General features: G+C 56.5%; 1 protein-coding gene across 2 annotated transcripts in view; it reads left to right on the top strand.

Moving 5' to 3' along the window:
• The first annotated feature begins 311 nt into the window (after positions 1-311).
• Positions 312-25,719, top strand: part of ADAMTS14 (ADAM metallopeptidase with thrombospondin type 1 motif 14) — an 81,537-nt gene continuing 56,129 nt past the window's right edge. Inside the window, exons 1-3 of one of the 2 annotated variants that reach the window (XM_058696595.1) lie at positions 312-653; positions 2,347-2,789; positions 24,516-24,672. In XM_058696595.1, the coding sequence (XP_058552578.1) occupies positions 572-653; positions 2,347-2,789; positions 24,516-24,672 (682 nt within the window). In that variant the 5' untranslated portion in view covers positions 312-571. The remainder of the gene's footprint in view (positions 654-2,346; positions 2,790-24,515; positions 24,673-25,719) is intronic. The other variant, XM_058696596.1, reaches the window with a different exon arrangement.

Here is a 25,719-nt window from a genome sequence, read left to right on the forward strand (position 1 = left end):
CCTTCCGCCCGGTGGCTCTGGAGAGTGGGCCCTGCGGTCAAGTAAGAGGAGCAGAGGGGACAAGGAAAGCGGCTACGGACCGTCACTCCGGGGGAGCCCAGGCGGCTGGCTCCGCGTGGCACTTCCGATCAGGCAGGGCCGCTCGGCGCTGCACTCCCCAGCCCCGCGCTCCGCCCCGGCCGCGCAGCGCCCCCCGTCCGACCCGCGCCCGGCCCCGCCCCGCCAGCGTGCCCACCCCCGGCCCGCCCGCCCGCCCCGCCGCCCCCTTGGCCGGCTCGCGCCGCGTCCCCGAGCGTCACGGCGCGGGCGGACCGACCGGCCCGCGGCAGTTGGCACGGGGGGCGCTGGCGCGTCGGCCGCTCCGCTCTCCCGCCGGCAGCCTCGGGCGCGTGGAGCCAGCGGTCCGGGCGGTGGCGCGGGGGACCTGGAGCCGGCGGGCCGGCGGCGGCGGCGGCGGAGCAGGCGGAGGACGGTCGGCCCGCGCTCGGCAGTCCGGGGCGCGCTCCAGCCTCGTCGGCAGCCCGGAGCCCGGGGCTCGGGCGCCCTCGGGCCCGCGTCCGCGCGCGGCCACATGGCTCCGTTCCGCACGCTGCTGTCCTGCCTGCTGCCCCTGCACTGGGCGCTCTGCGCCGCCGCGGGCAGCCGGACCCCAGGTGCGTGCAGGTCGGGCGCGCGGGGGCGCGAGGGGTCCGGGGTGCCCGGGAGTCAGGCTGGCCCCAGGGGGCCCGAGGGGCCGGCGGCATTCCGGGGAGCAGGAGGCGGTGCGCGCCCCGGGCTTGAGCTCTTTCTTCCCCTATTGCCCGGTCGCTGACCCGAGCTTGCTCTTCCTTTCTGGCACGAGAGGTGGAGAGACCCCGGAGAGGTTTTGGGAATCTGGAGTCTCTTCTTAGGGGCTATATATTTGTCTCTGTCTCTGTCTCTCTCTCTCTCTCACGCGCCCGCGCGCGCGCACACACACACAGACTCACTCTCTCTCTCTCTCTCTCTCTCTCTCTCTCTCTCTCTCTCTCTCTCTATTGGTCTGTTTCTGTCCCATGTGCCTTTAACTTTCAGTGCCTCCTGTCTCTCCAACTTGTGTGTGCGTGTGTCACTGCCTCATCCTCACGGAGTCAGGCTGGCAGGTGGTTGCCCACACCCAGTGAGCACCTGGCCCTTACACTCCTGCTGGGAAACACACTGATAGCTCTCTCCTCCATCATTCTCAGGCTCTGTGCAGACACCATCTCACACACAGACCAGACGCCCCACACCCTCACCTGAGCATGGGGAGGGGGTCTGGTCATTTCTAGGCGGGACATCTGCTTGTCTGTGAGCTCTATACTCATGTACTGAAGTGGGATCTCCCTAGCAGAAATCCTGGGGGTCTTAATGGGTAAAACCAGAGGAGAGTCAGTACTCCCCCACTGTAACTGCCATGAGCATGGGGGGTTTTCGGGAGATGTCATTTTCTAGGTTTCATCGGTAGTGTGAAGGGGGCTAGGGAGGCAAAAGATGGAGCCATGTGGAAATGAAAATCCCTCCAAACTCCCGTCCCTGAATCACCAAGCCTGGAAACCAGCGAGCTGTCATTCCTGTTGGGCCTGGCTGGGCTCAGGGAGAGCTGTGTGAGGACCGGGCTGCTGGCATGCAGCCTGGAGCATGGGGCCATGACCTCACACTTAATTCAATCCGAGTGGGCAGGTCACCCCATGCGTCTCTTTTTTATTTTTGAAGATCTATATTTACCAGGCTTGGTGCTGGGCCGTGTCGAAATCTCAGCAGCCTCTGTTTACTTTAAAAAGTTTTCTTTAAACATAGAACCTGTACTCCCTCCCTCCCTTCTCCAGCTCCTGTCTCCTTGACACGTGCCCAGGATCCCCTGGGTTTCTAGGTGTGTGTGTTTTGCTGGCTGGGTTCAGAGAGCTTGGCGAGGAGGGCCCTACCCCAGGCTGGGCTGGTGACTTCAGCACACTGAGGGAGTCTGGGCAGATCCCGCCATCCCTCTCCTTGCCCTGGGGGCTTTCGGGGAATTTCAACCCTTTCCTTGGCAATGCCCAAAGTTGGAAGGCTCGTGGCTAGAGTGACAGACAGGACTCTGGCATCATTTCTTTTCTTCTGTTAAGTTTAACAGGGCCTTGGGGACTACAGAAAGCAAGTTATGTGCACAGAGTACTTGAACACCGTTCATCTAAGTACAGAGATCCAGAGGCTCAGGAAGCACTGGATGGCTATTGGATGAACTTGGGCTAAGAGGTCCCTCCAAGTTGACGCTGAGGGTTGCAGAGCTCTCTCCGCCCGTGATATTGCCGGTCTCCCCTTACCTTTGCACAGACTACATTGATGTAACTCCTTGTTTACTTCCAGCAGAGCTGCGCCTCTCCGGAAAGCTCAGTGACTATGTTGTGACAGTGCCATGCAGCACAGATTTTCGGGGACGCTTCCTCTCCCACGTGCTGTCTGGGCCAGCAGCAGCCTCCTCAGGGAGTGCAATAGTGGATGAGCCACCCGCACCACGGTCACGCTCAGGTCACCTCCGGGTGGCCCGCAGCCCCCTGCGCCGCAAAGGAGCCACCCTGCAGCCTGGCCGGGTGGGGCGCTCCTCCCTCTACTTCAATGTTACTGTTTTCGGGGAGGAACTGCATTTGCGCCTACGGCCCAACCGACGGCTGGTGGTGCCCGGAGCCTCCGTGGAGTGGCAGGAGGATTTTCGGGAGCTGTTCCGACAGCCCTTGCGGCGGGAGTGTGTCTACACCGGGGACGTCACGGGCATGCCAGGGGCAGCTGTCGCCATCAGCAACTGCGACGGATTGGTAAGGGACAAGCCTGGCTACCTGAGCCAGGCTGGCGTGCTTTTCTCCTTGGCTCCCTGTGTTTGGGACTCCTGGGGGCACAATGTGTGGTTTGGGCCAGTCACAGGCCTCACTGCCTCCGGAGAGCTCTGCATGCCCCACTGGCCACCAGGTTCACGCTCTGGCAGGTGCGGAAGATCTGGTTAGGATGATGCCTTTTCCATTCCCCCACCGGACGCGCTGGGACCACGGCTTAAGCTAGCAGGATTCTCTGAGCCCAGACACATGCAGGGGTAAGGAAGGCGGGCTCTGCTGGGGCTGAATCCTGGCTGGGCCACCCAGTAGCCCTGAGGCTTTGGAGATGTTAATTACTCTGCGCTGCCTTCCCTTCTGTGTGAAGCAAGGATTTACGCATAATGCACACATTTACTTTGTGCGTCCTATGTGGCCAGCCCTGTTCAGGCTCTGGGGGATGCCACAGACATGGTCCACGCCCTCCCGGGGCTGAGTGGTAGTGACGATAATAGGACCTACCTTACCAGGCAATGTGGTGGGTGGTCAGCACCTGCCTGGCATGGGGTCAAGGCTCTGTTGGTGTTAGCTGCTGTTATTTTTGTTATTGTTATGTCCTTCCTCATCCCCCACTGTCTTTGGTCTTAAAGTCAGCCTGCTCTTTCTCAGTGCTCCCCTCTGTGAGTGCTCCCCTTTAAAAAAAAAAACAGATTTCTTGGAGTGCCTGGGTGGCTATGTGGTGACAGTGCCATGCAGCACAGATTTTCGGGGACGCCTCCTCTCCCGCGGTTGAGCGTCCGACTTCGGTTCAGGTCATGATCTCACGGCCCGTGAGTTCGGGCCCCGCGTCGGGCTCTGTGCTGACAGCTCAGAGCCTGGAGCCCGCTTCGGAGTCTGTGTCTCCCTCTCTCTCTGCCCCTAACCCACTCGCATTCTGTCTCTGTCTCTCTGAAAAATAAATAAACATTAAAAAAAAAAATGAAAAAAAACCAGATTTCTTTTTTAAAGTTCATTTATTTTGAGAGAGAGAGGGAGGGAGAGCACACATGTGCATGTGCGGATGAGGGGCAGGGAGAGAGGGCAAGAGAGAGAATCCCAAGCAGGCTCTGCACTGTCCGTGTGCAAACCCCAAAGCCGTGGGTGGCCCTCTCGGAGCCTTGACTCGTGCTGGAGTTCGGCTCCATCCCCGGTGTCTCAGGCGCTTGCGAGCCCGTGTGGCAGTCCCAGGCTTTACTTTGTCACACTTTGTCAGGTATGAGCTGACGCGTCTCAGGAAAGGACCCCCGTGCTCCTCTGCCCTTTCGCTTTAAGTGAGGGATGCGTCAGATCGGGAGGATGCTAAGGGGGAATCTTTCTTCACTAGCAGGGCTGGGAGCATTTCTCCCCATGTCCCCGTCCTTGCACGGTGTCTTCCTGCTGATTGTCACACTGCCTTGATGTGGGCCATGGCTTCTTGTTCTTTTTTTCATCATCACCCCTCTAAGGGGTGACTGATGTTTGCAGTCGCCCAGGGATGCGGTGTCTGTGCAGAGGGAGAGACAGAAAGTGCTGGTGCGGACCGGTGGCTTGACCGAATCACACCGTGAACTCCCTCTCCGGTCCGCAGCCACAGAGGCCGTTGGCTCTTCAGTGACAGGGCTGCGGCCACCGCCTCTCCCGCTGCCCCCACGAAAGTACATTGGGGCCTCAAAGCTGTCAGTGGGCGATCAACAGCATTACTACCTGTGGTATGACTGCCACTGCTTTGGCTTGCCCCCAGGCCACTGCTGCTGCCTTTGGCTGTCTCTGGAGCCAGTCCCTAGCCACAGCCCAGTGCAGAAGCCTCCCCAGGGCAAGGATTTCAGAATTTCCAGCCCATTCCGGAAAACTGCCCCATGTCCCATGAGCGCAAGGGGCTGTTCACAGTGACCCAGCTGAGCCCCCTTTGGACCCAAAGGCCACAGTGCAACATTTCTTTCTTTCTTTCTTTCTTTCTTTCTTTCTTTCTTTCTTTCTTTCTTTCTTTCTTTCTTTCTTTCTTTCTCTTTCTTTCTTTCTTTCTTTCTCTTTCTTTCTTTCTTTCTCTTTCTTTCTTTCTTTCTTTCTTTCCTTCTTTCTTTCTTTCTTTAAATTTTTTTTTTTTTTTTAATTTTTTTTTTTTTTTTTTTTGGGACAGAGAGAGACAGAGCATGAACGGGGGAGGGGCAGAGAGAGAGGGAGACACAGAATCGGAAACAGGCTCCAGGCTCCGAGCCATCAGCCCAGAGCCTGACGCGGGGCTCGAACTCACAGACCGCGAGATCGTGACCTGGCTGAAGTCGGACGCTTAACCGACTGCGCCACCCAGGCGCCCCTCTTTCTTTAAATTTTTTAATGTTTATTTATTTCTGAGACAGAGGATGAGCAGGGGAGGGGCAGAGAGAGAGGGAGACACAGAATCCGAAGCAGGCTCCAGGCTCTGAGCTGTCAGCACAGAGCCCGAGGCGAGGCTCGAACTCGCAAACCGTGAGATCACGACCTGAGCCGAAGTCCATCGCTCGACCGACGGAGCCACCCAGGCACCCCTACAGTGTAACATTTCTGATCAGATTTGAGTCTGTATCTGTGTGTGGTCTTTGGATTTAAACCCCATCTTCTTTAGCACCTCAGGTCCCAAAAGGCCTTCTTTCCAAAAAAATACGTACTGACCACTGGCCGTGGGTGAGGTCCTCAGGGAGACGTAAGAAAATGAAAGTGACCCGAGGAATATAGCAACAACAGCCCCGGCCTGCACGCGGGGATGTGCACTCATTATCTTCACCCGCTGTATAGATGGGGAGACTGAGCCATCGGCGGGGGGGGGGGGGGGGGGGGCGGAGATCTGAGGATAGGCAGAGAGCTTGTTTGCCCAGCGCCGTATGGTTTGTAAAGCCCGCCGGTCGTACGCAGTGTGTATGCAAATGTTGTTATTACCCTGCTTCGCAGAGAGCCCCGTCGCTGCCCTCAAGGAACTTGGGTGCCAAGCAGGAGAAACACCTCTGGTAGTTTCTGCGTTAACTTGTTGCCATTCCAGAGCACGATGGAGGTGGTGCTCAGGAGACGGGAGCGATTGTTGTCTTTGGTGCCCGGGAACGTCACGTTTGAACTGGGCCTTGAAGGGTGGGTAGAAGTTTGCTGAGGCCAGAGGGCGAGGAGGGCGTTCTGGGCAGAAGCTCTTCCTTCTTCAAGCCACTGAAGGTACATCCCCATGCTGGATGGAACCGGGGAGGGGATCCCAGAAGACGCACTGGGAAGGTGGGCCTTGGCCTGACCTTGAGGGAAGGGCAGGATAGGAGAGGGGTCCTCGAGTAGGGATGGGGCAGCCTGTTAACTGCAAAGAGTCTGAGCTGGGAGTTGGAGACGTGGCTGTGTGACCCTGGGCATGCTGCTCTCCTTCTCTGGGCTCCACTTGCCTCTTAGGTACACCTCAGAGGATGGGATAGAGGGGCTCAGAGCCCCTTCCAGCTCTGGCATTGGTGCTTTGGGACTCAGGGCAGGCCAGCTGAAGGAATTTGAAGCCAGGCCTCTCTAAACCTATGGTTGAGGCCTCCTCGCCTGGCGGGTTCTAGGACATGCTCTGTGCCAGACCAGGCTTCATTGCAGGTACCAGGAGGAAAGACAGCCAGCCCTGAGTTTGGCCCTCATGGCCAAGCCAACCTTCCAACTGTGAGAAGGGCTTGAACAAAGACGCTTTGTGTGGATAGACTGCAGCCATTTGGATCTTAGCTGCGCTGGGGGGAAGCGCCATGTCTAAACTGGTGGCTTGGTCCTCATTGCCAACTGGAACCCACCCGGGGGTAGGGGACGGGCAGCAAGTGTCACTGCCATCCCATAGAGCCACTCCCCCACGGACACTTGGGACAGACGCTGGGAGGGTGCTGTGCCCTGCGGTTAATTCATGCCAAAACTGACCTCGTTTCCCACCTGCTCTTCTGGAGGGTCTTGTGTGTCACAGTGGCGGGGAGAGGGTCAGGAAGGACCCAGGAATGAGGAAGCTGGGACCTCTGCCCTGGATGAGTTTGTGGAATAATGGGGACCCAGACATACGAGCAGACAAATCACGATTTTGTGTGAGGCAGCAGCAGAAGGATCCACTTATTTGGTCGGGGCATCTAGGAAGCCTCCCTGAAGGAGGTGGCATTGGCTCAAGACTGTTCAAACATTATAAACGTGAAAGGAAGTGCTGGGCCTCTGGCCAGCAGAGAGAATGACTGGCCCAGGGCAGGCTTGTGCAGGGGGGAAGGAAATAAGGGATGTGGGCGGCCCCTTCTACCTGCAAATTGTTTCCCCTGGGGCGGTGGTGGGGTGGGGGTGGGGGGGAGCCATCAGACCCTAGGATACCCAACTGGGAATGTGCCCAGGCAGGACCACTCTTCAGAGCCTGTCTCGGGGAGCCCAGCCAGTCAGTGCAGTGGTTCTCCCGACACTCCTGTGACCCCCAGCCTCTGAGTGCCTGTGGGCAGGGAGGACCCAGGTCACCTCAGGACCCCGGGCTGGGGGCCAAGTGCAGAGCAGGTCCCCTGTTAGCGATTATGGCTCTGAATTCCTGGGAGGAACACAGAGGCCTGGGGCAGGGGCCAGTTCTTTGTGGGCCAGGAGGGATTGGGGGTGCAGGAATGGGGTCAGCGGAGTGGGGCCCCATGAACCATCTAGATCCCAGACTGCCCAAAAGGCTCCTTCCCCCACTGCCTTCTCTGCCTCCCTGTGTCCTGGGCCTCGGTGCCCCTGCACTGGGGGTGGCAGGGACTCGTCTGTGCTGTGCGTCCCCCCTTTGCCTTCAGTGACTCTGTGAGTCACGGGCCTGGTGTGGAAGCAAGGCACATGTAAGCTCTGTCACCATCTGGTTCCGTTTTTCACCCTCTGCAGATCATGCATATTTAAGGGGTTACAGAGTAGACCCCTGGCAGGCTGTGTGAGGAGGGGCAGCGGGGCTGGGTCCCAGCCTTGCTTCTTACCCCTGCCTAATGTACAAATCACAGCATCTCTCTGAGGCTCTGTCCTTTGCCTTTAGAATGGGCTTACAGTGGGGTAGGGAGCAGATGGGGAGGAGGTTTCTTTACGGGGTGGTGAAATTCTAAAATTGATTGTGGGGCAGTTGCACGGCCCTGTGCATATACTAAATACCATTAAATTCTACGCTTTAAATGGGTGAATTGTATGGCATATGAATTATATTTCAGTAAAGCTGTTACAAAATGTGCCCGGCCAGTAGAAAGGCCTAGACAGGTGCTGTTAGTAATTGTGAGGAGACAGTCTAGGGCGACAGAAAGTGCGGGGTCTCTTCGCTCTGGTCCAGACTGGCCGTGTGACCTTGAACGTGTGTCTAAATCGCTCTGTGTATAGATTCCTCACCTTCAAAAGGAGAGAAGGGCAACCATTTGTAGGCTTGTACAGAGAATTAAATAAGATGATATAAAAAAGCGAAGCATCTGGTGTATGGTGGGGTCTTAATAAAGGAAATTATTTCAGTGGCTCTTGATACTAATATTTATTACTTCTCATAGCATTTACTAAAGTAATTACAGTTATTATTAATAGTGGAAAACACTGTAAATATTATCAGATGCCCTTGCGTTGCAGCAGGATGTAGATTAGCAGCGTTCTCTGGTGTGGGTTTGAGGCCACCTCTGGTCCCCGGGCTGGCCAAGCCCTGCCTTCCCTCTGCTTCGGCAATCTTAGCACGATGAGCCGATCAGCACTGGCTCCACGAGTGGAAGTCTCAGTATCACGACTGAGCTGAGATAATGCAGCTTAATCCGTGGGCCCTTGTCCAGAGCCCAGCCCTTCACCAGGTCCTGGGGGTGCAGGTATGAGACTCAGCCCTGTCTCCCTGAATTCTAGAAGCCCACAGTTTGAATTTTTTAATGTTTATTTATTTTTGAGAGAGAGAGAGAGGGAGAGAGGGAGACAGGGAGCGAGTGGGGGAGGGGCAGAGAGAGAGGGAGACACAGAATCCAAAGCAGGCTCCAGGCTCTGAGCTGTCGGCACAGAGCCTGACGCGGGGCTCGAACTCACAGACCGTGAGATCATGACCTGAGCCGAAGTGGACCCTTAACCGACTGAGCCCCCCCCAGGGGGCTTGAAGCCCACAGTTTAAAGAAAAGGCTGACGTGCCCAGTGGACAGTGCAAAACCAGACAGACCACACTAAACTTCAGTGTTTTATGGGAGAACAGGGAAGCCTAATGCACTTGGTGGGTGGCCTGGAGGGGACTATTGAAAAGGAGAGGTGCTCCGAGAAGGCTTCTGAGGGGAGAGGCCATTTGGGCCGCATATTAAAGCCTCAGTAGGAGTTTTTTTAAACCCAGAGGTAGGAACTGTAGGCATTCTGCAGGGAAGGAAATCCTGTGTCTTCGTAGGATTCCGGGAAATGGTGAATCATCCCAGCTCTCCATAGGAGAGGGGGAGCAGTGAAAATGTAGTTTGGAAAATCTGTGCCTCACCGTGGAGCTTAGACTTGCCCCTGTGGCCATAGGGAGCCATGGGGGGTCTGGAAGCAGGAGTTACATTAGTATTGGTGGAAGATGCTGATCTTTCCAGATGCACGCTGGTACGGTGCTGCCATTGCACATTTGCCTGTGGCTCATTGGTGTCCCTGTCAGCACCTGTTCTTGCCCTGGGGGCCACTCCTTGCTGGCTGGGGAGCCGGTGGGCTGAGCCAGTACCTCCTTGGGAAGCCCCTGGCTCTGTCCTGCTGTCCACCCCTGTCCTGGGGATGTGGAGTGTGACGCCTGGAGTTTCAAGAGGTGCCCTCATCCAGCCACCCAGCTGGCCTGTCTCTGTACATCTTGGCCTGCGGGCTGCCTGCCCTCACTCGGCTGTGCTGTCAACCCTGGAAGGGACAGAGGTTGGTCTGGTCTCACCTCGTTGCTCCTCCCGCCTCCCTGGCCTAGATAGTGGTTCCTGCTCTGCGGACCCCCACCCTCTCCCCAGCCATGCTGATGTGTTCTCACCTGACTTTGCAGCCCTCCCCGCCCCCCTTTGCTCAGGCTGGTTGCTCCTCCTCTGGTGCCTTCCCCTTCCCTCCACTCGCTTGTACGTCCCTCACGTTAGCCACCTGGTTCCCAGAGTCCGGAGGCTGGCTTACACCTTCTGTTTATCTCAGTGCCAAGCATGGGGTGGGGCTCACGTTGCACAGGAGGTGGTGACTTCAGTGCCTCCAGGAGCAGGGAGTGACACAGAGAAAGGGCCCCGTATAGTAGGGGAGGGGGGACTGTGGCAAACAGGGGGTGTGGGGGTATGCCCTGTTTAAAGGAAGTACCCATCTGGCTTTGTAAGATCTTTAAGTATTTGAAGGAGAAATTTGAAATAGTGACCTAAAAAAGTGTTTGTTTAGTTTGCTTATTTTGAGAGAGAGAGAGGGAGCTCATGGGAGGGGCAGAGACAGAGAGGGAGAGGGAGAGAGAATCCCAAGCCCTGACAGCACAGAGCTGGATGTGGGGCTTGAACTCATGAACCGGGAGATCATGGACTTGAGCCGAAACCAAGAGTCGGATGCTTAACTGACTGAGCCACCCAGGTGGCCCAGAAATAGCGGTTTTGAAGCAAAGGGTCCTATTAAGACAGCGTGTGGGCCGGTCACAGCAGGACAATTAGCTGGAGGCCTCTGATCGCCGGTGGGGCGGTTCGTGGGGGGACGAGAGAGTGACCCCTGCAACCGCATCTCCCGGGTTGAAGTCCCAGCTCTGGCTTTCACACATGCTGTGTGGCCTTGGACAGTTACTGGGCCTCTCTGTGCCTCCGTTTCCTCACCTGTGAGGTGGGCATCGTAAAGGAGGTCACTTCCTAGAGCTGTCCTGTGTGCTCAGTACGTGATATGCCGCGGCTTTTGCTGTGGGATGGTGTGAGCTTGTCGGCTGAATCTGCTGGGTCTGGGGAGGTGGGTGGTGGGAAAGAAGAAGAAGGTCAAGAGCAACCTATTGCTCTGCTTGCCACCCCCAGAGAGGTCCCCGGGCTCTCAGCTGGGCAGGCAGAGCCCGTCCCCGTCCTGACCTCACCAGGCCTGTTAGTTTTCCTCAGGCTGCAACTTGCTCCTGGCCCCAGTTTGCGTCCTCACCCGGACCCGTCCCATCGGGTTCCCAAAGGGCGGGGTCCGAGCTTAGTCACCCGTGTGTCCTCGGGACCCCGCACAGGGCCTGCCCGGGGCAGACTCTCGGTGGCTGCGGGGTGAGCTGACCCTGTGAGGGAGTGCGGCCAGCCTGCGGAGGTGGCACAGAGCTGACGTTGGCGCCCTCTCAGCCCACTGGAGGAGGAGGAGCAGAGCGTGTCTGTCGTTCCCGCCGTGGCTGACTGTCCCCCTGCCCTCTGCAGCCCCTTCAGCTTTTCTGGAGGGAAAGGGAACTCCTCACGTCCCACATCGCCAGGGTGAGTGCGGCTCTTCCGGTGGGACGTGGCCTGCGGCCCTTCTTACGCCTTGTGGTGCGTGCAGCCTCTGGGGCCCGTCCCGGTTGCCAGGCACGAGGGCCTGGGGACCACAGAGGCGGAGGCAGGGGTTGACATGGCGTGCCTCGGCCCCGGCCAAATCCCAGGAGGCGGGCGGCTCAGGTTTTGCTGGGGAGACAGGCCGTGTGGGGAAACTGAGGGGCCGGCCCAGTCACCCACAGCTGTGTAACAAGTTTGCGTAAAACGGAGGCGCTTAGGGCATTCTTTCTCCCCGTTCTGTAGCTTGATTCTGTAGGTTGGCTGCGAGGTTCCTCTGCTGGCTGCTCCCAGGCTCCCCCGCAGCTGTGCGCAGCCGGACGGCGGGGTGGGCTGGACGGTCCAAGCTGGCCCCGTTCCCACATCCGGCGTCGGTGCCAGCCGGCGGGCCCCAGCTCCCTCCGTCCAGCGGGCAGCACTGGTTTCGGCACCGCGGTCTCCGGAGAGCACGGCCAGAAGCTGTGGGACCTCTTCAGGCCTGGTCCGGGCAGTTGCGTGACTGCTTCTGTGCATTCCGTGGGTCAAAGAGAGCCACAAGGCCAGGCTAGGTTTTCCAGGAGCGGGGAAATGGGTGCCACCTCTGGAGGCCGGTGGTGGCAAAGTCTCACCGCAGAGAGGCGTGTGGACGGGGACAGGAGGACTGCAGCCCCCTTTGCCATCGCTCGTCCACGGTGACTCTGGGAAAGTCGCTTGACCTCTCTGAGCCTCAGTTTCCACATCTGTGAAGTGGGTGTCCTACCTTGTTTTATTCACTGGAAATCAAACATATAAAGTTCTGCCATAGTGCCTAGAACAATATCATGGTAGCGTTTACTCACTCTTGCTGATCTCTTGGAATAAATACAGAAACTGAGGCAGGATCCACGGTAGGTTTGTTTCCAGATCGCTGGTCACCCGTTCCAGTGCTCTCCTTGCTTCCCAGAAGCCCCTGTCCCACCGGGGCCTCTGTCTGAGCGGACTTGCAGGGTCTGGGGCCTGGGTAGTTTTCCAGTCCTCAAGGTGGTCTGGTCTTGCAGAGTTTCACCTCCCCGGTCTCCCCATGGCTGTGCCTTGCTGTCTGCCCTGGATTAATAACTTATTTATGATATGGAATAAAAGCCAGACATCACCTCACTGCTGCTCCTCTCGAGCAGGGCCAGTGGGGGCTGGTCTGGGGGCTGGTCTGGGGGCTGGTTTTATTTTTCTTCCCTGGCGTCCTCAGGCGGGCTGGAGGGAGGGCGGCCTCTGGGCCCGTGAGTGTCTTCGGGGCTGCGCTGGCCTTTCATCTGTCAGCCGTGCTCAGTGGGGCAGGGACCCAGGGGTGGGCTTTCGGAGGGGGCCCAGGGGATTTGTGCATGACTCTGGGAAAGTCGCTTGACCTCTCTGAGCCTCAGTTTCCACACCTGGACCCTGCGGTGGGACGTTCCCAAGCCATCTGCGGGGCCTGGCATTCTGTGTTCAGCATCTAGGCCTTGCCTGCGTCCGGAGCCTGAGAAACAACAATGACCATGACGAGCCCAATAACAGTAATCTTTGCAGGCTGCCTGGGCTCTGGCAGCTCCGTGTTTCCTGTTAGCACAAATAATCCTGTGTTATGAAAACCTCCAGGGGTGAGTTCAGCTCAACGTCATTTCCATAGGCCACCCTGACTTTGGCCTGAGTGTGGACAGCTGTGGTTGGAGGAGGCTTTGGGGGCCTCTGGGTCCCCTCCTAATTCTCCAGACAAGGAAGCTGAAGCCCACGGAAGGGAAGAGACTCACCCAGGGTCACAGGGCGACTGTCAGGGCCCCTGACTCCCAGTCCAGTGCTCCCCCACCATCCCACTCGGCCTCTTCTGAGTCCGTGGGAAAGGACTGAGTAAATGTTGACAGTGACTCAGGGTTGTAAGCCCTGTGCTGGCCAGTGATGCAGTGGCTGTGGCAACAGCTTTAGAGCCCAAAAAGGTGTCCTACACCGTTGGTCTGGTGCTTGCCCTCTGGGGCCCGGGCTGGCAGTCCTCGGGCCCGGGTCCCACTGGGAGAGTGGGATGCTCAGCTTCTGCGTGTCCTTGTGTCCCCGAAAACTGGGAAGCCAGCTAAGAAAAAACAAGTGTCAGCCTCCTGGTTAACAGGATTTGAAGGTCGAACAGAGCCTTCTGGTGTTTCTAGGCCCTAAATCACCATTGCCACTGTTTTCTCCATTTTCAAAATATTGGAGGGCAATGGGCTGCTATTAGGCACACGTTACTTGTCAGAGAATATGAAACACCCTGCAGTCTCCTTTTCTTCTGTTCTCTGTAACACGGGCTGAGGGGCCTGTAGCACAGCCCCCTTTTAGAGAACTGTTTGAAGGTAGGAGCATTTGTCAGGACACGGTTGGTCTGGATGCAAACCCTGTTCCCCAAGGGTTGCCTGAAGCCCTTTGTCAGCCTTTGCTCTTAAGCCAACCAGATATTTCTACCTTTGATCTGTCTAGAAAATGCCCATACCCCCAATCACCTCCACCCCACAGCAGAGGTTCATTTCCGCCCCTTGAGGCTGGCAGGAGCCCACACTCTGAATTAGCTCCTCGAGCCCAAAGAGGCCTTGTGTTCTGTGGCCCGACAGGCTGCTGGCCTGGGAGCGCTGACTGCTTGATGCTTTGTTACCTCATAATTCACGGTCCGTAGATGGGGAGACTCTAGGTAAAACATGCTGTCCCCTAAGCCATGGCCACATTTTATGGGAGAACAGACCTCTCATTAAGGGCGATATGCCCAAGGGAGTTTGTTAAGGAGGCTTGGCCCCAAGGATGCTTCTTTTAAGGGGGTTTGTGCCTCAGTACTTGTCCTCCTAAAGCTCACATTTCAAAGAATAGACAAGAAAATCCCCTGGATGGGGACAGAGCGCTGTCAGGAACCACTGAGGGCACAGGGGAGGGAACGGCGATAGGGTGACGTTTGAGCTGGGCGGGAGGGGCGTTCCTGGCAGAGCTCACAGCAGGGACAGAGGTGTGGAGGCCTATGTGAACACATGTGGTTCCAGGTACAGATCAGGGCTCGTGTAACAGGGCTTGACAGGAAATACAAGTGTTGGGGTGGTCCAGACACTACCTCTCTCGGGGGTGATGGTTGTGGCCTCCCTCCCGGATCTCCCTGCCTCCACCCACGCCCCTGCCCATGACAGCAGCCAGAGCAGCCTTGTTAAGTCCAAGCGCTCCCGTGACACTCACCCGGGGAAAGCCAAGCAGGCCTGGGCTGTGGTCCCTCCTCCCTGTCCACCTGTGACCTCCTCCACCCCTCTCGGGCTGTGCTCCCCTGACTGCCCTCCTTTGGAGCATTCCTCCCCAGAGACTGCCATCTCCCTCAGACTTTTTCTCAGATGTCACCTTCTGAGTAACCTCTTCCCTGAGTCCACTACTTAAAAGTTCCAGATCCCATTTCTGTGCTCCGTGTAAACGTTCTCCCCCACCGCTGTTTCCACTTGGTATGCCCTAGTTTTACTTATCGATTGCCTGTCTCCCCCCTCGATAGAACGTTAGCCCCAGGTGAGGAGAAATTTGGGGCTGTGTTCCCAGTGCCCAGAACAGGGCCGGCTCAGTCATTATCTCTGAATGAATGAATGAATGAATGAATGAGTGAATGAGTGAATAGATGAATGGCACCGCAGACAGAGGTTTAGGAGAAACTGCAGAGACGTACGTGAATGTGTCAAGTGAGTCGGGAACCTGGTGAGCGGCCCTAGCGGCTGGGATGTGGGCGTTTGCGTTGCTAGTAACCGACAGGGCTTAGCAGAGACAAGGTTTGGTGACGTGTCCGAGTTCTAAGAAATCTGGAAGACGGGGCCATGGTGCCAAGGCCAGGTCAGGAGTAAGGACAGCCATGAGGCCCGGCAAATACGGATTCATCGCCACCGTGCAGAGGAGGGCCGGGATGCCTGGAGGGCCTGAGTGGTCGGGAGCCTCTCGGGGGGTTGGGGCTGGGCCCTGCACAGGAATCTGAGCAACGAACGAAGCCCGCTCCCCCTTCTGTCCTTCCATCCTCCTCCACCTTGCCTGGGAAACTGTCCCTGCTGCCACCGCAGCCTCCGTGTATCGCTGGCTGCAGTCCTGCTGTGTGTCAGACTCCGTGGTGAACATTTCACGTGCGTGATCTCGTGTAGGGAGAACATGGCTTAAAACCCAGTCAGCGCCCCTCTGGGCCGGGGCGACGTCGGATGGCTCAGAGGGGAGGTTGCGCCGGGACAAGTGACCCGGTGGGGGCTGGCCCCCAGCTGTGGGAGGGACTGGCCATGCTCCTTCCTGGAGCTGCCCCACTGTCTGCGGCTCTGCCTCTGAGCTGGAGGTTGGAGACTGCGGGGCCTCGGTGCAGGGAGCCGCCCCTCCGCCCGGGGGCCTGGCGTCCACACTGCCCCCTGGCATGCAAAAGCCGCTTCCTGCCTCCTTGTCCTGAAGCCGCTGCCACTGTGGGGACTCAGGGCCAAGCGGGCAAGGTCGAGCTCCCAGCCCGAGCTTGGTGGGCCACAGTGGTGATAGGAGGGGGTGCCTCAGAGCCATGTGGCTCCCGGGCGTAGGGAATGGAAAGGACGGGTGGCTGCTAGCCTGGCAAGGTCTGCCCTTAACTCTGGCTGGGCTCCAGGGTGGGGGTTTGCTGCAGATGGGGAGTCTCTGAGCACCTGCAGGCGTGCGTCCCTGCCCTGCCCCCGGGCCAGGATCTCTGCTGCTGGGGAGGGGAGGGGGGTTGTCATAAAAGTGAACACCCTTCATTTCAAGAATATTTACCAAGCTTTTGAAGACCCGAGGAACTGCTCCCCACAGTGCCAGAGGACAATCAGCACTTTCATCGTGGTCATTGAGGCCCCGCTACTAATTGTTTTCACTGTCTGTGCTGTGGACTCCTCAGCTTGGGTGGCCGCGACATCATTGGCTTGCCACTGGCCACCCAGCAGATCACAGCCCCCTCCCCAGCCCCCCCCTCCAGCTCAGGGCAATTTTGGGGAGTTATTCTTCGTTCGAAGTGGAGCCGCCCCTCGAGGGAAGGAGGTGGTTGGGTCCTAAGACAGCACCTGTACACGAGGTGGGGACTGGCCTCGGTCAGGCTCAGCCCCAGGAAGTGCTCACGACACGCCCTTCCCAGCCCCGCCTGGTCCAGGGCACTTTCTTGTCCTCTCGTTCCCTCTCTGTCTTGCCCGTTTCCTGCATTATGACTGGCTGATTCTCGTCGAACAGCCCCAGCTGATGCCACTCTCTTTGTGAGACATGGACGAACCCTTAAACATTCCATTGTTGGGAAGCTTCCGGAGTTTGGATGAGTGGTTCCCAGGCCTGGCTGCACAGTAGAATCACTTGGGCAGCTCGGAGAGAATCCTGATGCCTGGGCCACATCCCCTGAGATCTGATCCGTTGGCCTGGGGTGTGGTCTCAGTGCCAGTAATTCTGCAAATCCCTCTGATGATTCTAACGGGCATCTAGCGGTGACACCCGCTGCTGTGGCCTCCTGGAAAAATCTATTGTGTGCTTGATGGAAAAGCTGGGGTCAGGTCAGGGATGCCAGGAGAGCCAGGCCAGAGAAGGAAGGAGGGGAAGGAAGGGGCTGACCGCCCTGCCGTGGGCAGGACCTCGGTGGTGGGAGGGAGGCATTTGTGCTTCATGACCTCAGTCCATCCTGCCGGTGACCCTTTGGTTTCAGATGTGGAAACTGAGGCTTGGGGAGGGCCTGGCTCCCAGGAGCAGCCTCTACACCACTTGCAGGGAATTTGGGTGACAGAAAAGGGGGGGCTTCATTGGGTTTGTCTCCTTTTTTAAAACTTTGTTTGAAAATAATTCTTTTTTTTTCTTAAATTTTTAATTTATATTTGAGAAAGAGACAGAGAGACAGAGCGTGAGTGGGGAAGAGGCAGAGAGAGAGATGGAGACAGAATCCAAAGCAGGCTCCAGGCTCCAAGCTGTCAGCACAGAGCCCCCACATGGGGCTCGAACCCACAAACCGCGAGATCATGCCCTGAGCTGAAGTCGGACGCTCAACCGGCTGAGCCACCCAGGTGCCCCTGTTTGAAAATAATTCTTATGGAACCATTACTTGCTCGTTGTAGTAGGCAGACATTCTGTGCAGAATGGACTTTCCTTTTCAGATGGGGAATCCTAGAAAAGTTAGAAGACACCTACAGAGTTTAAAGAGAAGGAAATTGCAACAATTTTGCCACCCAGAGACCGCTCCCTAGCAGCTGGGTGCGTTTCCACTAACCTTTGACAGGCCCTTTGTCACCTTTAAAACTCCCCTAAACCAGGAAGGCCTTTCCTTGCTAAGGACTTTTCCCCTTAAGGGTGCTCAACCCATGGTATTTTTTCCCTCGGGCAGTTCCTTCTGTTTACGGCACAGATCTGAGCGGGTGAAAGCCAGGTCGTGGTGGCACCAGGAGTTAGAGGCTAACCATCCTGTGGTTCCAGAATGCTGCTCCCGGCACTGAACCCATGAGCCAGTGGGACTTCCAGGCACACGGGAAGTTGATCGTGGTAATTCTGGCAGCAAGCGGGAGCATTCGCACAGTCCTTGCCGCGAGCCTGGACCATGCTAGGTGCTCTGTGTACATTTCTCAGAGCAACCCACAGGATCGGTGCCGGTATAATCCTGAGGCACAGGGATGTCAGGTAACTTGTCCCAGATGACACGGTTTGGGAGGGCAGTGCCAGGGATCCTGGCTGTCAGGTCTCTGCATTTACCCGCCTCACCGACCACATTGCTTCTTCCCCGAAAGGATTCTTGCTGCAGGGGAACTAGGCCCAGCAAGCCTTTCACCCAGCACCTCACAGGGTGTGGGGCCTGCAGAGGCCATGACCCTGGGAAAGGGGGGCCCAGCGGTCACCCCGGATAACAGCCTCCAGCTGGTGGAGGATGTCTGCTTCCTGGTGTTTCTCCCGAGACTTTGGCCCATTCAGGGAATTCTGAGGCTGCCCACGTGGGGCACGCAGGGCCGGGCACACCGGTTGAGGACAAGCCTGACGGTTGTCCGCTCCGTCCTTCAGGGGCTCCTTCCTCCTGCCTATCCCCAAAGCTGCAGCTCGGGGAGAATGGGCTTTCAGACTTGCCCTGGCTGGGGCCCCGGCCTTGGCCGTGCAGCCTGCGGCAGAGCTCCTGTGGCAGAGCTCCTAAGGCTCGGGGCTTCCACATCAGGTTTGGATTACTCGGAATCTCAGCGTCCATGGGCTTTTATCCCAGCCGTGCTGACTCACGCTTCCGTGGTCACGGGCAGCCTGTGCAGCTCGTGCGCGCGTTGTCGTCTGAGTGCCTGTGTGTCGTCTCCATGCAGACGTGTCTGCTGTCTGCCCGCGCGTGTGCGGGTGTCAGCCTCAGGGGCACGCGTCGTCCCTTCGTGGGGCCCCGTGGGGCCCGTGTGTCCCCGTTTGCACCCTTGTGTCATTTCTCCTCTCCCTGAATGTGTCGTGTTTTTTAAACAGCTTTATTGAGATACAGTTTATGTACCATGCGGTTCACCTAATTTATTATAATTTTTGTTAATTTGACAGAGAGAGAGAGAGCACGAGCCGGGGAGGGGGCAGAGAGAGAGAGAGAGAGAGTCATAAGCGGGCTCTGTGCCAAGTGTGGACACACACCGAGCTGCCTGATGTGGGGCTTGATCCCATGACTCTGGGATCGTGACCTGCTGAAATCAAGAGTCAGGATGCTCAACCGACCTGGTGCCCCTCACCTAATTTAAAGTGTACAACTTAAGGGCACCTGGGTGGCTCAGTTGGTTAAGCATCCAACTTCGGCTCAGGTCATGATCTCGAGGTTCGTGAGTCGGAGCCCCACATCGGGCTCTGTGCTGACAGCTCAGAGCCTAGAGCCTGCTTCAGATTCTGTGTCTCCCTCTCTCTCTCTGCCCCTCTCCTGCTCACGCTCTGTCTCTCTCTCTCTCTCTGAAATAAACATTTAAAAAAAATTTTTTTTAAAAAAATGTATAGTTCAGTGAATGTTCATGATATGGATAGAGTTGGGTAATTATCATTCAATTTGAGTTTTCAAATTTTCACCATCTCAAAAAGAAGCCCCGTGTCCTTTTTGTTATCACCACCCCCCATCCATTACCCCAGCCCTTGGCAACCGCTAATCTTTCTGTCCTTAAGGATTTCCCTATTCTGGACATTTTGTTTGGATGGAATTGTAGAATATGTGGCCTTTGGCGCCTGGCTTCTTTCACTCGGCATTATGTTTTCAAGATTCGTCCGTGTTCCAGCATGGACCATTACTTCCTCTTTTTTTGTACGTGGATGCATTTATCTGTTGATGGGCATTTGTGCCTGTCCTCCTTTCTGGCTACCGTGAGCAGGGCCGCAGTGAACATTCAGGGACAAGTTTTTGTGTGGACATATGTTGTCATTTCTCTTGGGTGTATACCACGGAGTGGAATTGCGGGGTCATATGGTAACTGTGTCGTGTTTTGTGGAACCGTAGACTGTTTCCAAAGTGGCTGCATCACTTCACATTCCCAGTCGGCCCAGTGGTGCGCGGTGCGGAGGGAAGCAGGGACTCTGGCACTGGCTGGCCGGGGCCCGGGAGGGAGTTTCACAGAGGGGAAGGTCCCTGAGCGCCTGTGTGTGCCAACCAGAATGGTGCAGGAGAGGGTGGGCACGGTGATACTGGGAAGAGGGGCACCCACTGCAGGAGCTGCGTTCTGCAGAGGTAAGAGGGAGGCGAGTGGGAGGTGAGGAAGGGCACAGGGTGCCCGCAGGGTGGGAGTTCACAGGGTGGCGGCAGGGTAGGGGAGAGCCCGCCCGACGGTGCCTGTTTTCTCCTTGAGAACAGGAGACCACGAGGTGGGGAGAGTGTTCGAAGTCTAAGCCATCAGTGTAGCGGGGAGCCACAGCAGAATCCCCAGCCGGCATCATGCTCACGGGAGAGCTGTGGCCGTTGATCTCAAGTGAGACCAGTGGGCACCACGTGCGTCAGTGTGCAGACAGGGAGAGGGTGGCTGGTTGGGTTGAACCAGGGCAGAGGCTCTTCTGAGACGGTGAGAAGGAGGGAAAGGCAGGGAGAGGGCTGTGGGCGTTCACAGAATTATTACCGTGTCCAGGGTGGTAAGAAGGGAAGTGAGGGCTTGGTCGGGGGTATCGGCCGTGATGAAGCAGTGGGGCCATGCACTGGAGGTCGCGATGAGCTCGGTGAGAGGGGACCCAGTGGATCGTCGGGCTGTCATCTTGAAAGAAGTCCTCCTGGGGGTGGTGGGAGGGAGGCAGACACCTGCAGTTGGGGTTTCTGAGCTCTAGCTGGTGCCGTGGTCTGGGGAGGGAGCATGGCCGGGCACAGAAGCAGGTTGCTGGGTAGGGGGTGAGCCTGAGGGAAGCCATTCCGGACTCTCTTGCTGTTCCCAGTTGTGTGTATCACCCCAGCCTCCACTTGCTGGGCTTTCTTTCATTTCCTACAGTGGAACAGTTTCAAGCTGAATTTGCTGGAAGCCTAGAACCTGAGACAGCACAGCTGGCAGTAAAAAAACCTTGGTAATGGAATTTCCAGAACGAGTTCGGGCCCGAGAACGTGCTCTCCTTGGGAGGTGGTGGGCTGGTTGGTTGGAGGCCTGTTCTGCTTCTTGCTTCTGTGGGAAGGCCCCACATAGGCTGACCTTGGAAGGAGAAGAAAGAGGGGACCTGGCATACCTCTCACCTGGCTTCGTCGGGGCTCTCATCTTGAAATAAGCCCTCCTGGGCATTCTGCGAAGGTTGGCAAATCTGAGGGCACAGCCAGGAGGCTCTGGATTACTAGGAAAGGCTCTTCCTTGTGAGGAAGGGCTCCCCTTTCCTAGAGGGAGGGCCTGCAGCTGGCCTCCTGGAGTTCCCCCACTTACCCGTGCCTGGACCTCAGGCTGGGTCCTTGCTCCTGCCCTGACGTTGACGGGAGAGCTTCTCAATATAAGCCCGGAGCTCGGCACCTCCAAGGACACATATTTCAGTCCTTGGGGGTCTCTTCCCGTGGCCCCCAAGATGTATTGGTTTATTGTGCCGTCACCTCCCAGTTTACGTGCAAGTACATGCGATTTTAGAATAAACATGTTTATATATACACATGCACATACACATACTCATTCTAAAATAACGCGGCTTCCGTTATCTGCTGAAATATTTGGGACTTCATCCCGATGATAGACGGTTACCAGTGAGCAACTGAACTTGCTCAATTATGACCTAAGGCAGGATGCAAGGATACGTCAACACCTACCTCCCCCATCACCACGTGACCCGTCTCCTTCAGGAGCCCTGGACTTCCCCTCTGGACCTGGGGCTTCCCCTGAAAGGAAGCAGGCCTAAAAAATCTGGGATAGCATGGCCTGGAGGCCTCTGGATGAAGATACGGCAGAAGGCATTACCTTTGCCACTAAAATGACGTCACCAGCCATCCTGGAAAAGTCCAACAGGTCCCCCTCCGCCACTCACCTCCCAGGAGAGGCCCCTCAGTAGCAGCTGTAGTAAAGGAGTCCAGAGCCTGGCTGATGGCGGCCAGGCCTGTGCACTGGAGAGTTTCCATTTGGAGAGAATCGCCTGAGGGCCTGCATAGAATGTGGCTCAGTTGGACATAATCAGCTGCTCTGGCTGTTTGTGTTGCATGAAGAACCTTTCTAATATATATTTCTGCCAATTGACTGTTTTGAAGAGAAGGAGGTATGGGTGAAAACGGCAATGTATTTTTTGTCTTCCAGCAACATATGTTTTCCTCTTTTCCTGATTTCTTCTACAGAAATTTGATTTGATTTTAGTTCTTTAAAATTAGCCACCACTTTTCAGAAATACAAACATCTCATAAATTGAGAGACAGGAGTAATTTGGCAAGGGGGCAGAGAGCCAGAAAGTTCCCGTTGCCAATTTGTCTGCCCCAAGCGGTGCCTGGTGTCCCGGCCAAGGCAGAGCTGAAGACAGCCCGCCAAACCTCTCATGGTGTGGATGGGGAAACTGAGGGCCACGGGGGAGGGACCTGCCCAGCCCACTTCCTGATCTGGTGGCTGAGCCTGCCCGCCCATCGCTCTCCAGGAGGAGGCTCTCAGAGACCCACGGGGCGCCCCATCCTGGGCAAGGACTCTCTGTCAGGGCCAGAAACGATGCACAAAACGGAGCAGGAGCGTTGCTGCAAGTGCTGTCTTTGACCCCTGGGTCCCAGAGGGATTTGAAACATATTTCCCAGGTTGTTATATCACAGGTCTTTGTCCTTACCAGTTAGCCAGGATGGGCAGGTAGGGATTTGGTAACTCTTGCCTGGGGAGAGGACTGTGGCCATGGGGCTGGACCAGACCCAGGAATCCTGGGGCTTCCACTTCTGACAGAGCAGGGCTGAGGGTGTGATGGGGATGATGTGTGGGGTGAGAATCCTTTCAGGCTGGGAGTCGCCTGGGGGGATGGTGGGGTCCGTTCCCTTTAGGGCCATGTGCGGAAGTTTCTCCTCTGTTCTCACATCCACGTGGGAGGTGGCCTGGCTTCCGGGAAGCCCTCTGCCCAGAGGTAGGATGTGAACATTCTGCTTGCTCAGTAAGCTCAGACTAGATGGGAAGCCCAGGGATGTACAGATGGGAGTATGGGAGGGAAGTTTCCTTGCTGAGTGGCCCCCCGGGGCGGGGGGCAGAAGTGGGGCCCTGGGATGGCCTAAGGTAACAGAGCCTCCTGGTTAAGAGCCACACGGAGCTGGGCTCTTATTCGAGTTCTGTCACTTACTTGCTGGGTGACTGGGCAACTTTCTTAACCACTCTGAGCCTGTTTCTTCATCTATGAAATGGGTCTAGTATTTGCATCTGCCTCACAAGGCTGCTGTAAAGGTGAAATATGTCAATGTAAGTGGCTGTTCTATAAGATACTGTTGTTAATCCCAGCGAGAATAAGACTTTGCAAAGGGTGCAATGTAGGGAAGTGTGCTTCAGCTCAGTAAACATCACCACTGTCCCCGCACAGGATGGGTTGTGTCTTGAGGGAGAGAGCTCTCTGTTGCTAGAGGCATCCAAGCAAAAGTTAAGAGCCCCCTGACTAGGGATGTTGTCGAGGGATTGAAGCCTCAGACTGGGTCAGGCCTGGTGATCTTGAAAGGTCTGGGCGGTCCATCATTGCGGGCAGGAGGGGCCAATTGGATGGTAGTGCCTCGCAGCCCAGCCCTGTGCCGTGCAGATCATTCCGGAGCCTGCATCCCTCGTGTGAGGCACTGAGATCTGGTGGCCACACAGGGCAGGGGATGCCAGATTTCGAGGGGCTGCAGTAGCTTTGGCAGGAGAGGATTAGTGGCTGCTGACGCGTGCTCAGGAGATCTTCGAGGAGATGCCCCAAGAAGTCATCTTGGAACAGGGGGAGGTGGGAAAGCTGGTGGAGTTTAGTTGCATAGAACCATGGCTGCTCCTGCTCAAGTGGAGAACGTCTGATAGATTTATAAAAATAGTTCCTTCGTTCACCACCTTGTGTTCACAGCTGCCTTCCCGGGGTCTGGAGCAGTGCTGGTATGTAGAAGGCACTCAATAGATACGTGTGGAATGACTGAAGGAATTCATTAAGGATTGCCTACTATTTTCCAGGCACTGTAGTAGGTGGGCTGGTCTGACTGCTTTATAGAGCTGACCCCAGGGTGTGGGCTGGGGGGGCTGCACATGTGTTTCACTGGCCCCTGTGATTATTGCCTTCATCGGGGGCTAATAACACATTTGTGGGGCTTGGCCGAGGTTGCATTTTTAATGTTTTTATTTCCCAGGCCAACAGCGGATTATTTTTACAGGACTATTCTGATGCAGGCAAAAAAAAAAAAAAAAAAAAAAAAATTAGATTAAAAACAGAGCGTTCATTCCTGTGCCCTATCCTGGCTCGTTTATGGTCAGCAGGCATGAACTGCGTCCCTGGTGGACGTGCCCATGTGCTTTAAATCTGACATAATAGCACGCTATGTGGGAGTGGAAACCGGCACCCATGTGCAGGATCATTAACCTTTACTGGTAGGAATTTCCCCGCCTTGTCCGGGGTGGGGGGGTTAAAGGCCAATCTGTGTGATGGCGCTTTGGGGTGGAATTCTGCGCCCGAGGCAGTGTGTGTGCGTATGTATCGCAACGCCTCTCCTGCCTCCCCCTACCCCCTTTAAGCTCTGGAGGCCTTTGGTGAAATGAAACGTTAGGTGGAACCCCAGGAGCGCCCCACAACACAGTACAAGAGGATCCGCTTTGCCCGAAATGGACCTGGGCCCCCTTGCTCGGCGTCCGACCACCCGCCAGCGCACTTCCCTGCTGGAATCCCAGGGCTCCCCGAGGCCCTCGAGGAAGGGTCCGCACCCGTGTAGTCACACACGTTCGCGGTCACAATTGCTCGCCTGTCCCGGGCTGTGTACTCACGCCTCTTCTCTCTCCCCATTCTCTGCTCCCGCTGGCTGCGTTGCCCGGCTCAGGCGGGCCTCATCCGCACGGATCGCACCGACTACTTCATAGAGCCCCTGGAGTGGGGGCAGCAGGAGAAGGAGGCCAGCGGGAGGACACACGTGGTGTACCGCCGGGAAGTCGGCCAGCAGGCGTGGGCGGAGCCTGGCGGGGACCTTCACAATGAAGGTAGGCACTGGGCAGGTCCCTGAGCTCCACCTCCGCCGTACGTCCTGCGCGGTCAAGTCCCGGCCTCAGCCTTCTCCTCCGCGAGGTGGGACTGGACCGTGTATACCAGCCGAGAAACCCCAGTGGGGCTTAGGGACCGTTACAGCTGGCGGGTGAGCTACTCGAGCTCCCCTGAACTGTGGCCCTAGGGACTCCGGAGGTCTCTGAGGGGCTCCACATTGCTTTGGAAGGCTGTCTTCCCTGCCCAGCAGAAGGTGCAAGGGTTGCAGTTAGCTCTTCCCCCTAAAAATTCACTCAGCCCGTGGGAGCCCCAGGAAGGAAGTTCTTAGGGCGTTTGTAGGGAGACTTCCAGGTATCAGGGCACCAGAGGTAGGTTTGTGTCCCAGAGCCCATTTTTATTTTTATTTTATTTATATTTTCTTTTTTGAGAGAGAGAGAGGGAGAGAGAGAGGGCACGTGCATGGGCAGGGGAGGGGCAGAGGGAGAGGGAGAGAGAGAATCCCAGGCAGGCTCCATGCTGTCAGTGTGGAGTCCTATGCGTGGATCAGTCTTCTTACGACCGTGAAATCATGGCCTGAGCCGAAGTCAAGAGTCGGATGCTCAACTAACTGAGCCACCCAGGTGCCCCCAGGAGACCATTTATTCTCCAAATGTTTATTTTTGAGAGAGAGAGAGAGAGAGCAGGGGAGGGGCAGAGAGAGAGGGAGACACAGAATCCGAAGCAGGCTCCAGGCTCCGAGCCGTCAGCACAGAGCCCGACGCAGGGCTCGAACGCACGAACCATGAGATAATGACCCGAGCTGAAGTCAGTCACCCAACCAACTGAGCCACCCATGGACCCCCCAACAGACCATTTTTAAATCCTGCCTCCAACACTGTCTGCTGTGAGACCCTAACCAATTGACTAAAATCTCTGAACCTATTTTTCTAATCTGTAAAGTAGGGATGGTTATTATTGATCTCTTAAGATTGGGTGTATTAGCGATAGTGGGTATAAAAATTCCATCATGGAGCTTGGCACGTAGCAGGTGTTTGGTGAACAATTGT

Source organism: Neofelis nebulosa, chromosome 13 (assembly GCF_028018385.1).
Source record: "Neofelis nebulosa isolate mNeoNeb1 chromosome 13, mNeoNeb1.pri, whole genome shotgun sequence".
Taxonomy (NCBI): domain Eukaryota; kingdom Metazoa; phylum Chordata; class Mammalia; order Carnivora; family Felidae; genus Neofelis; species Neofelis nebulosa.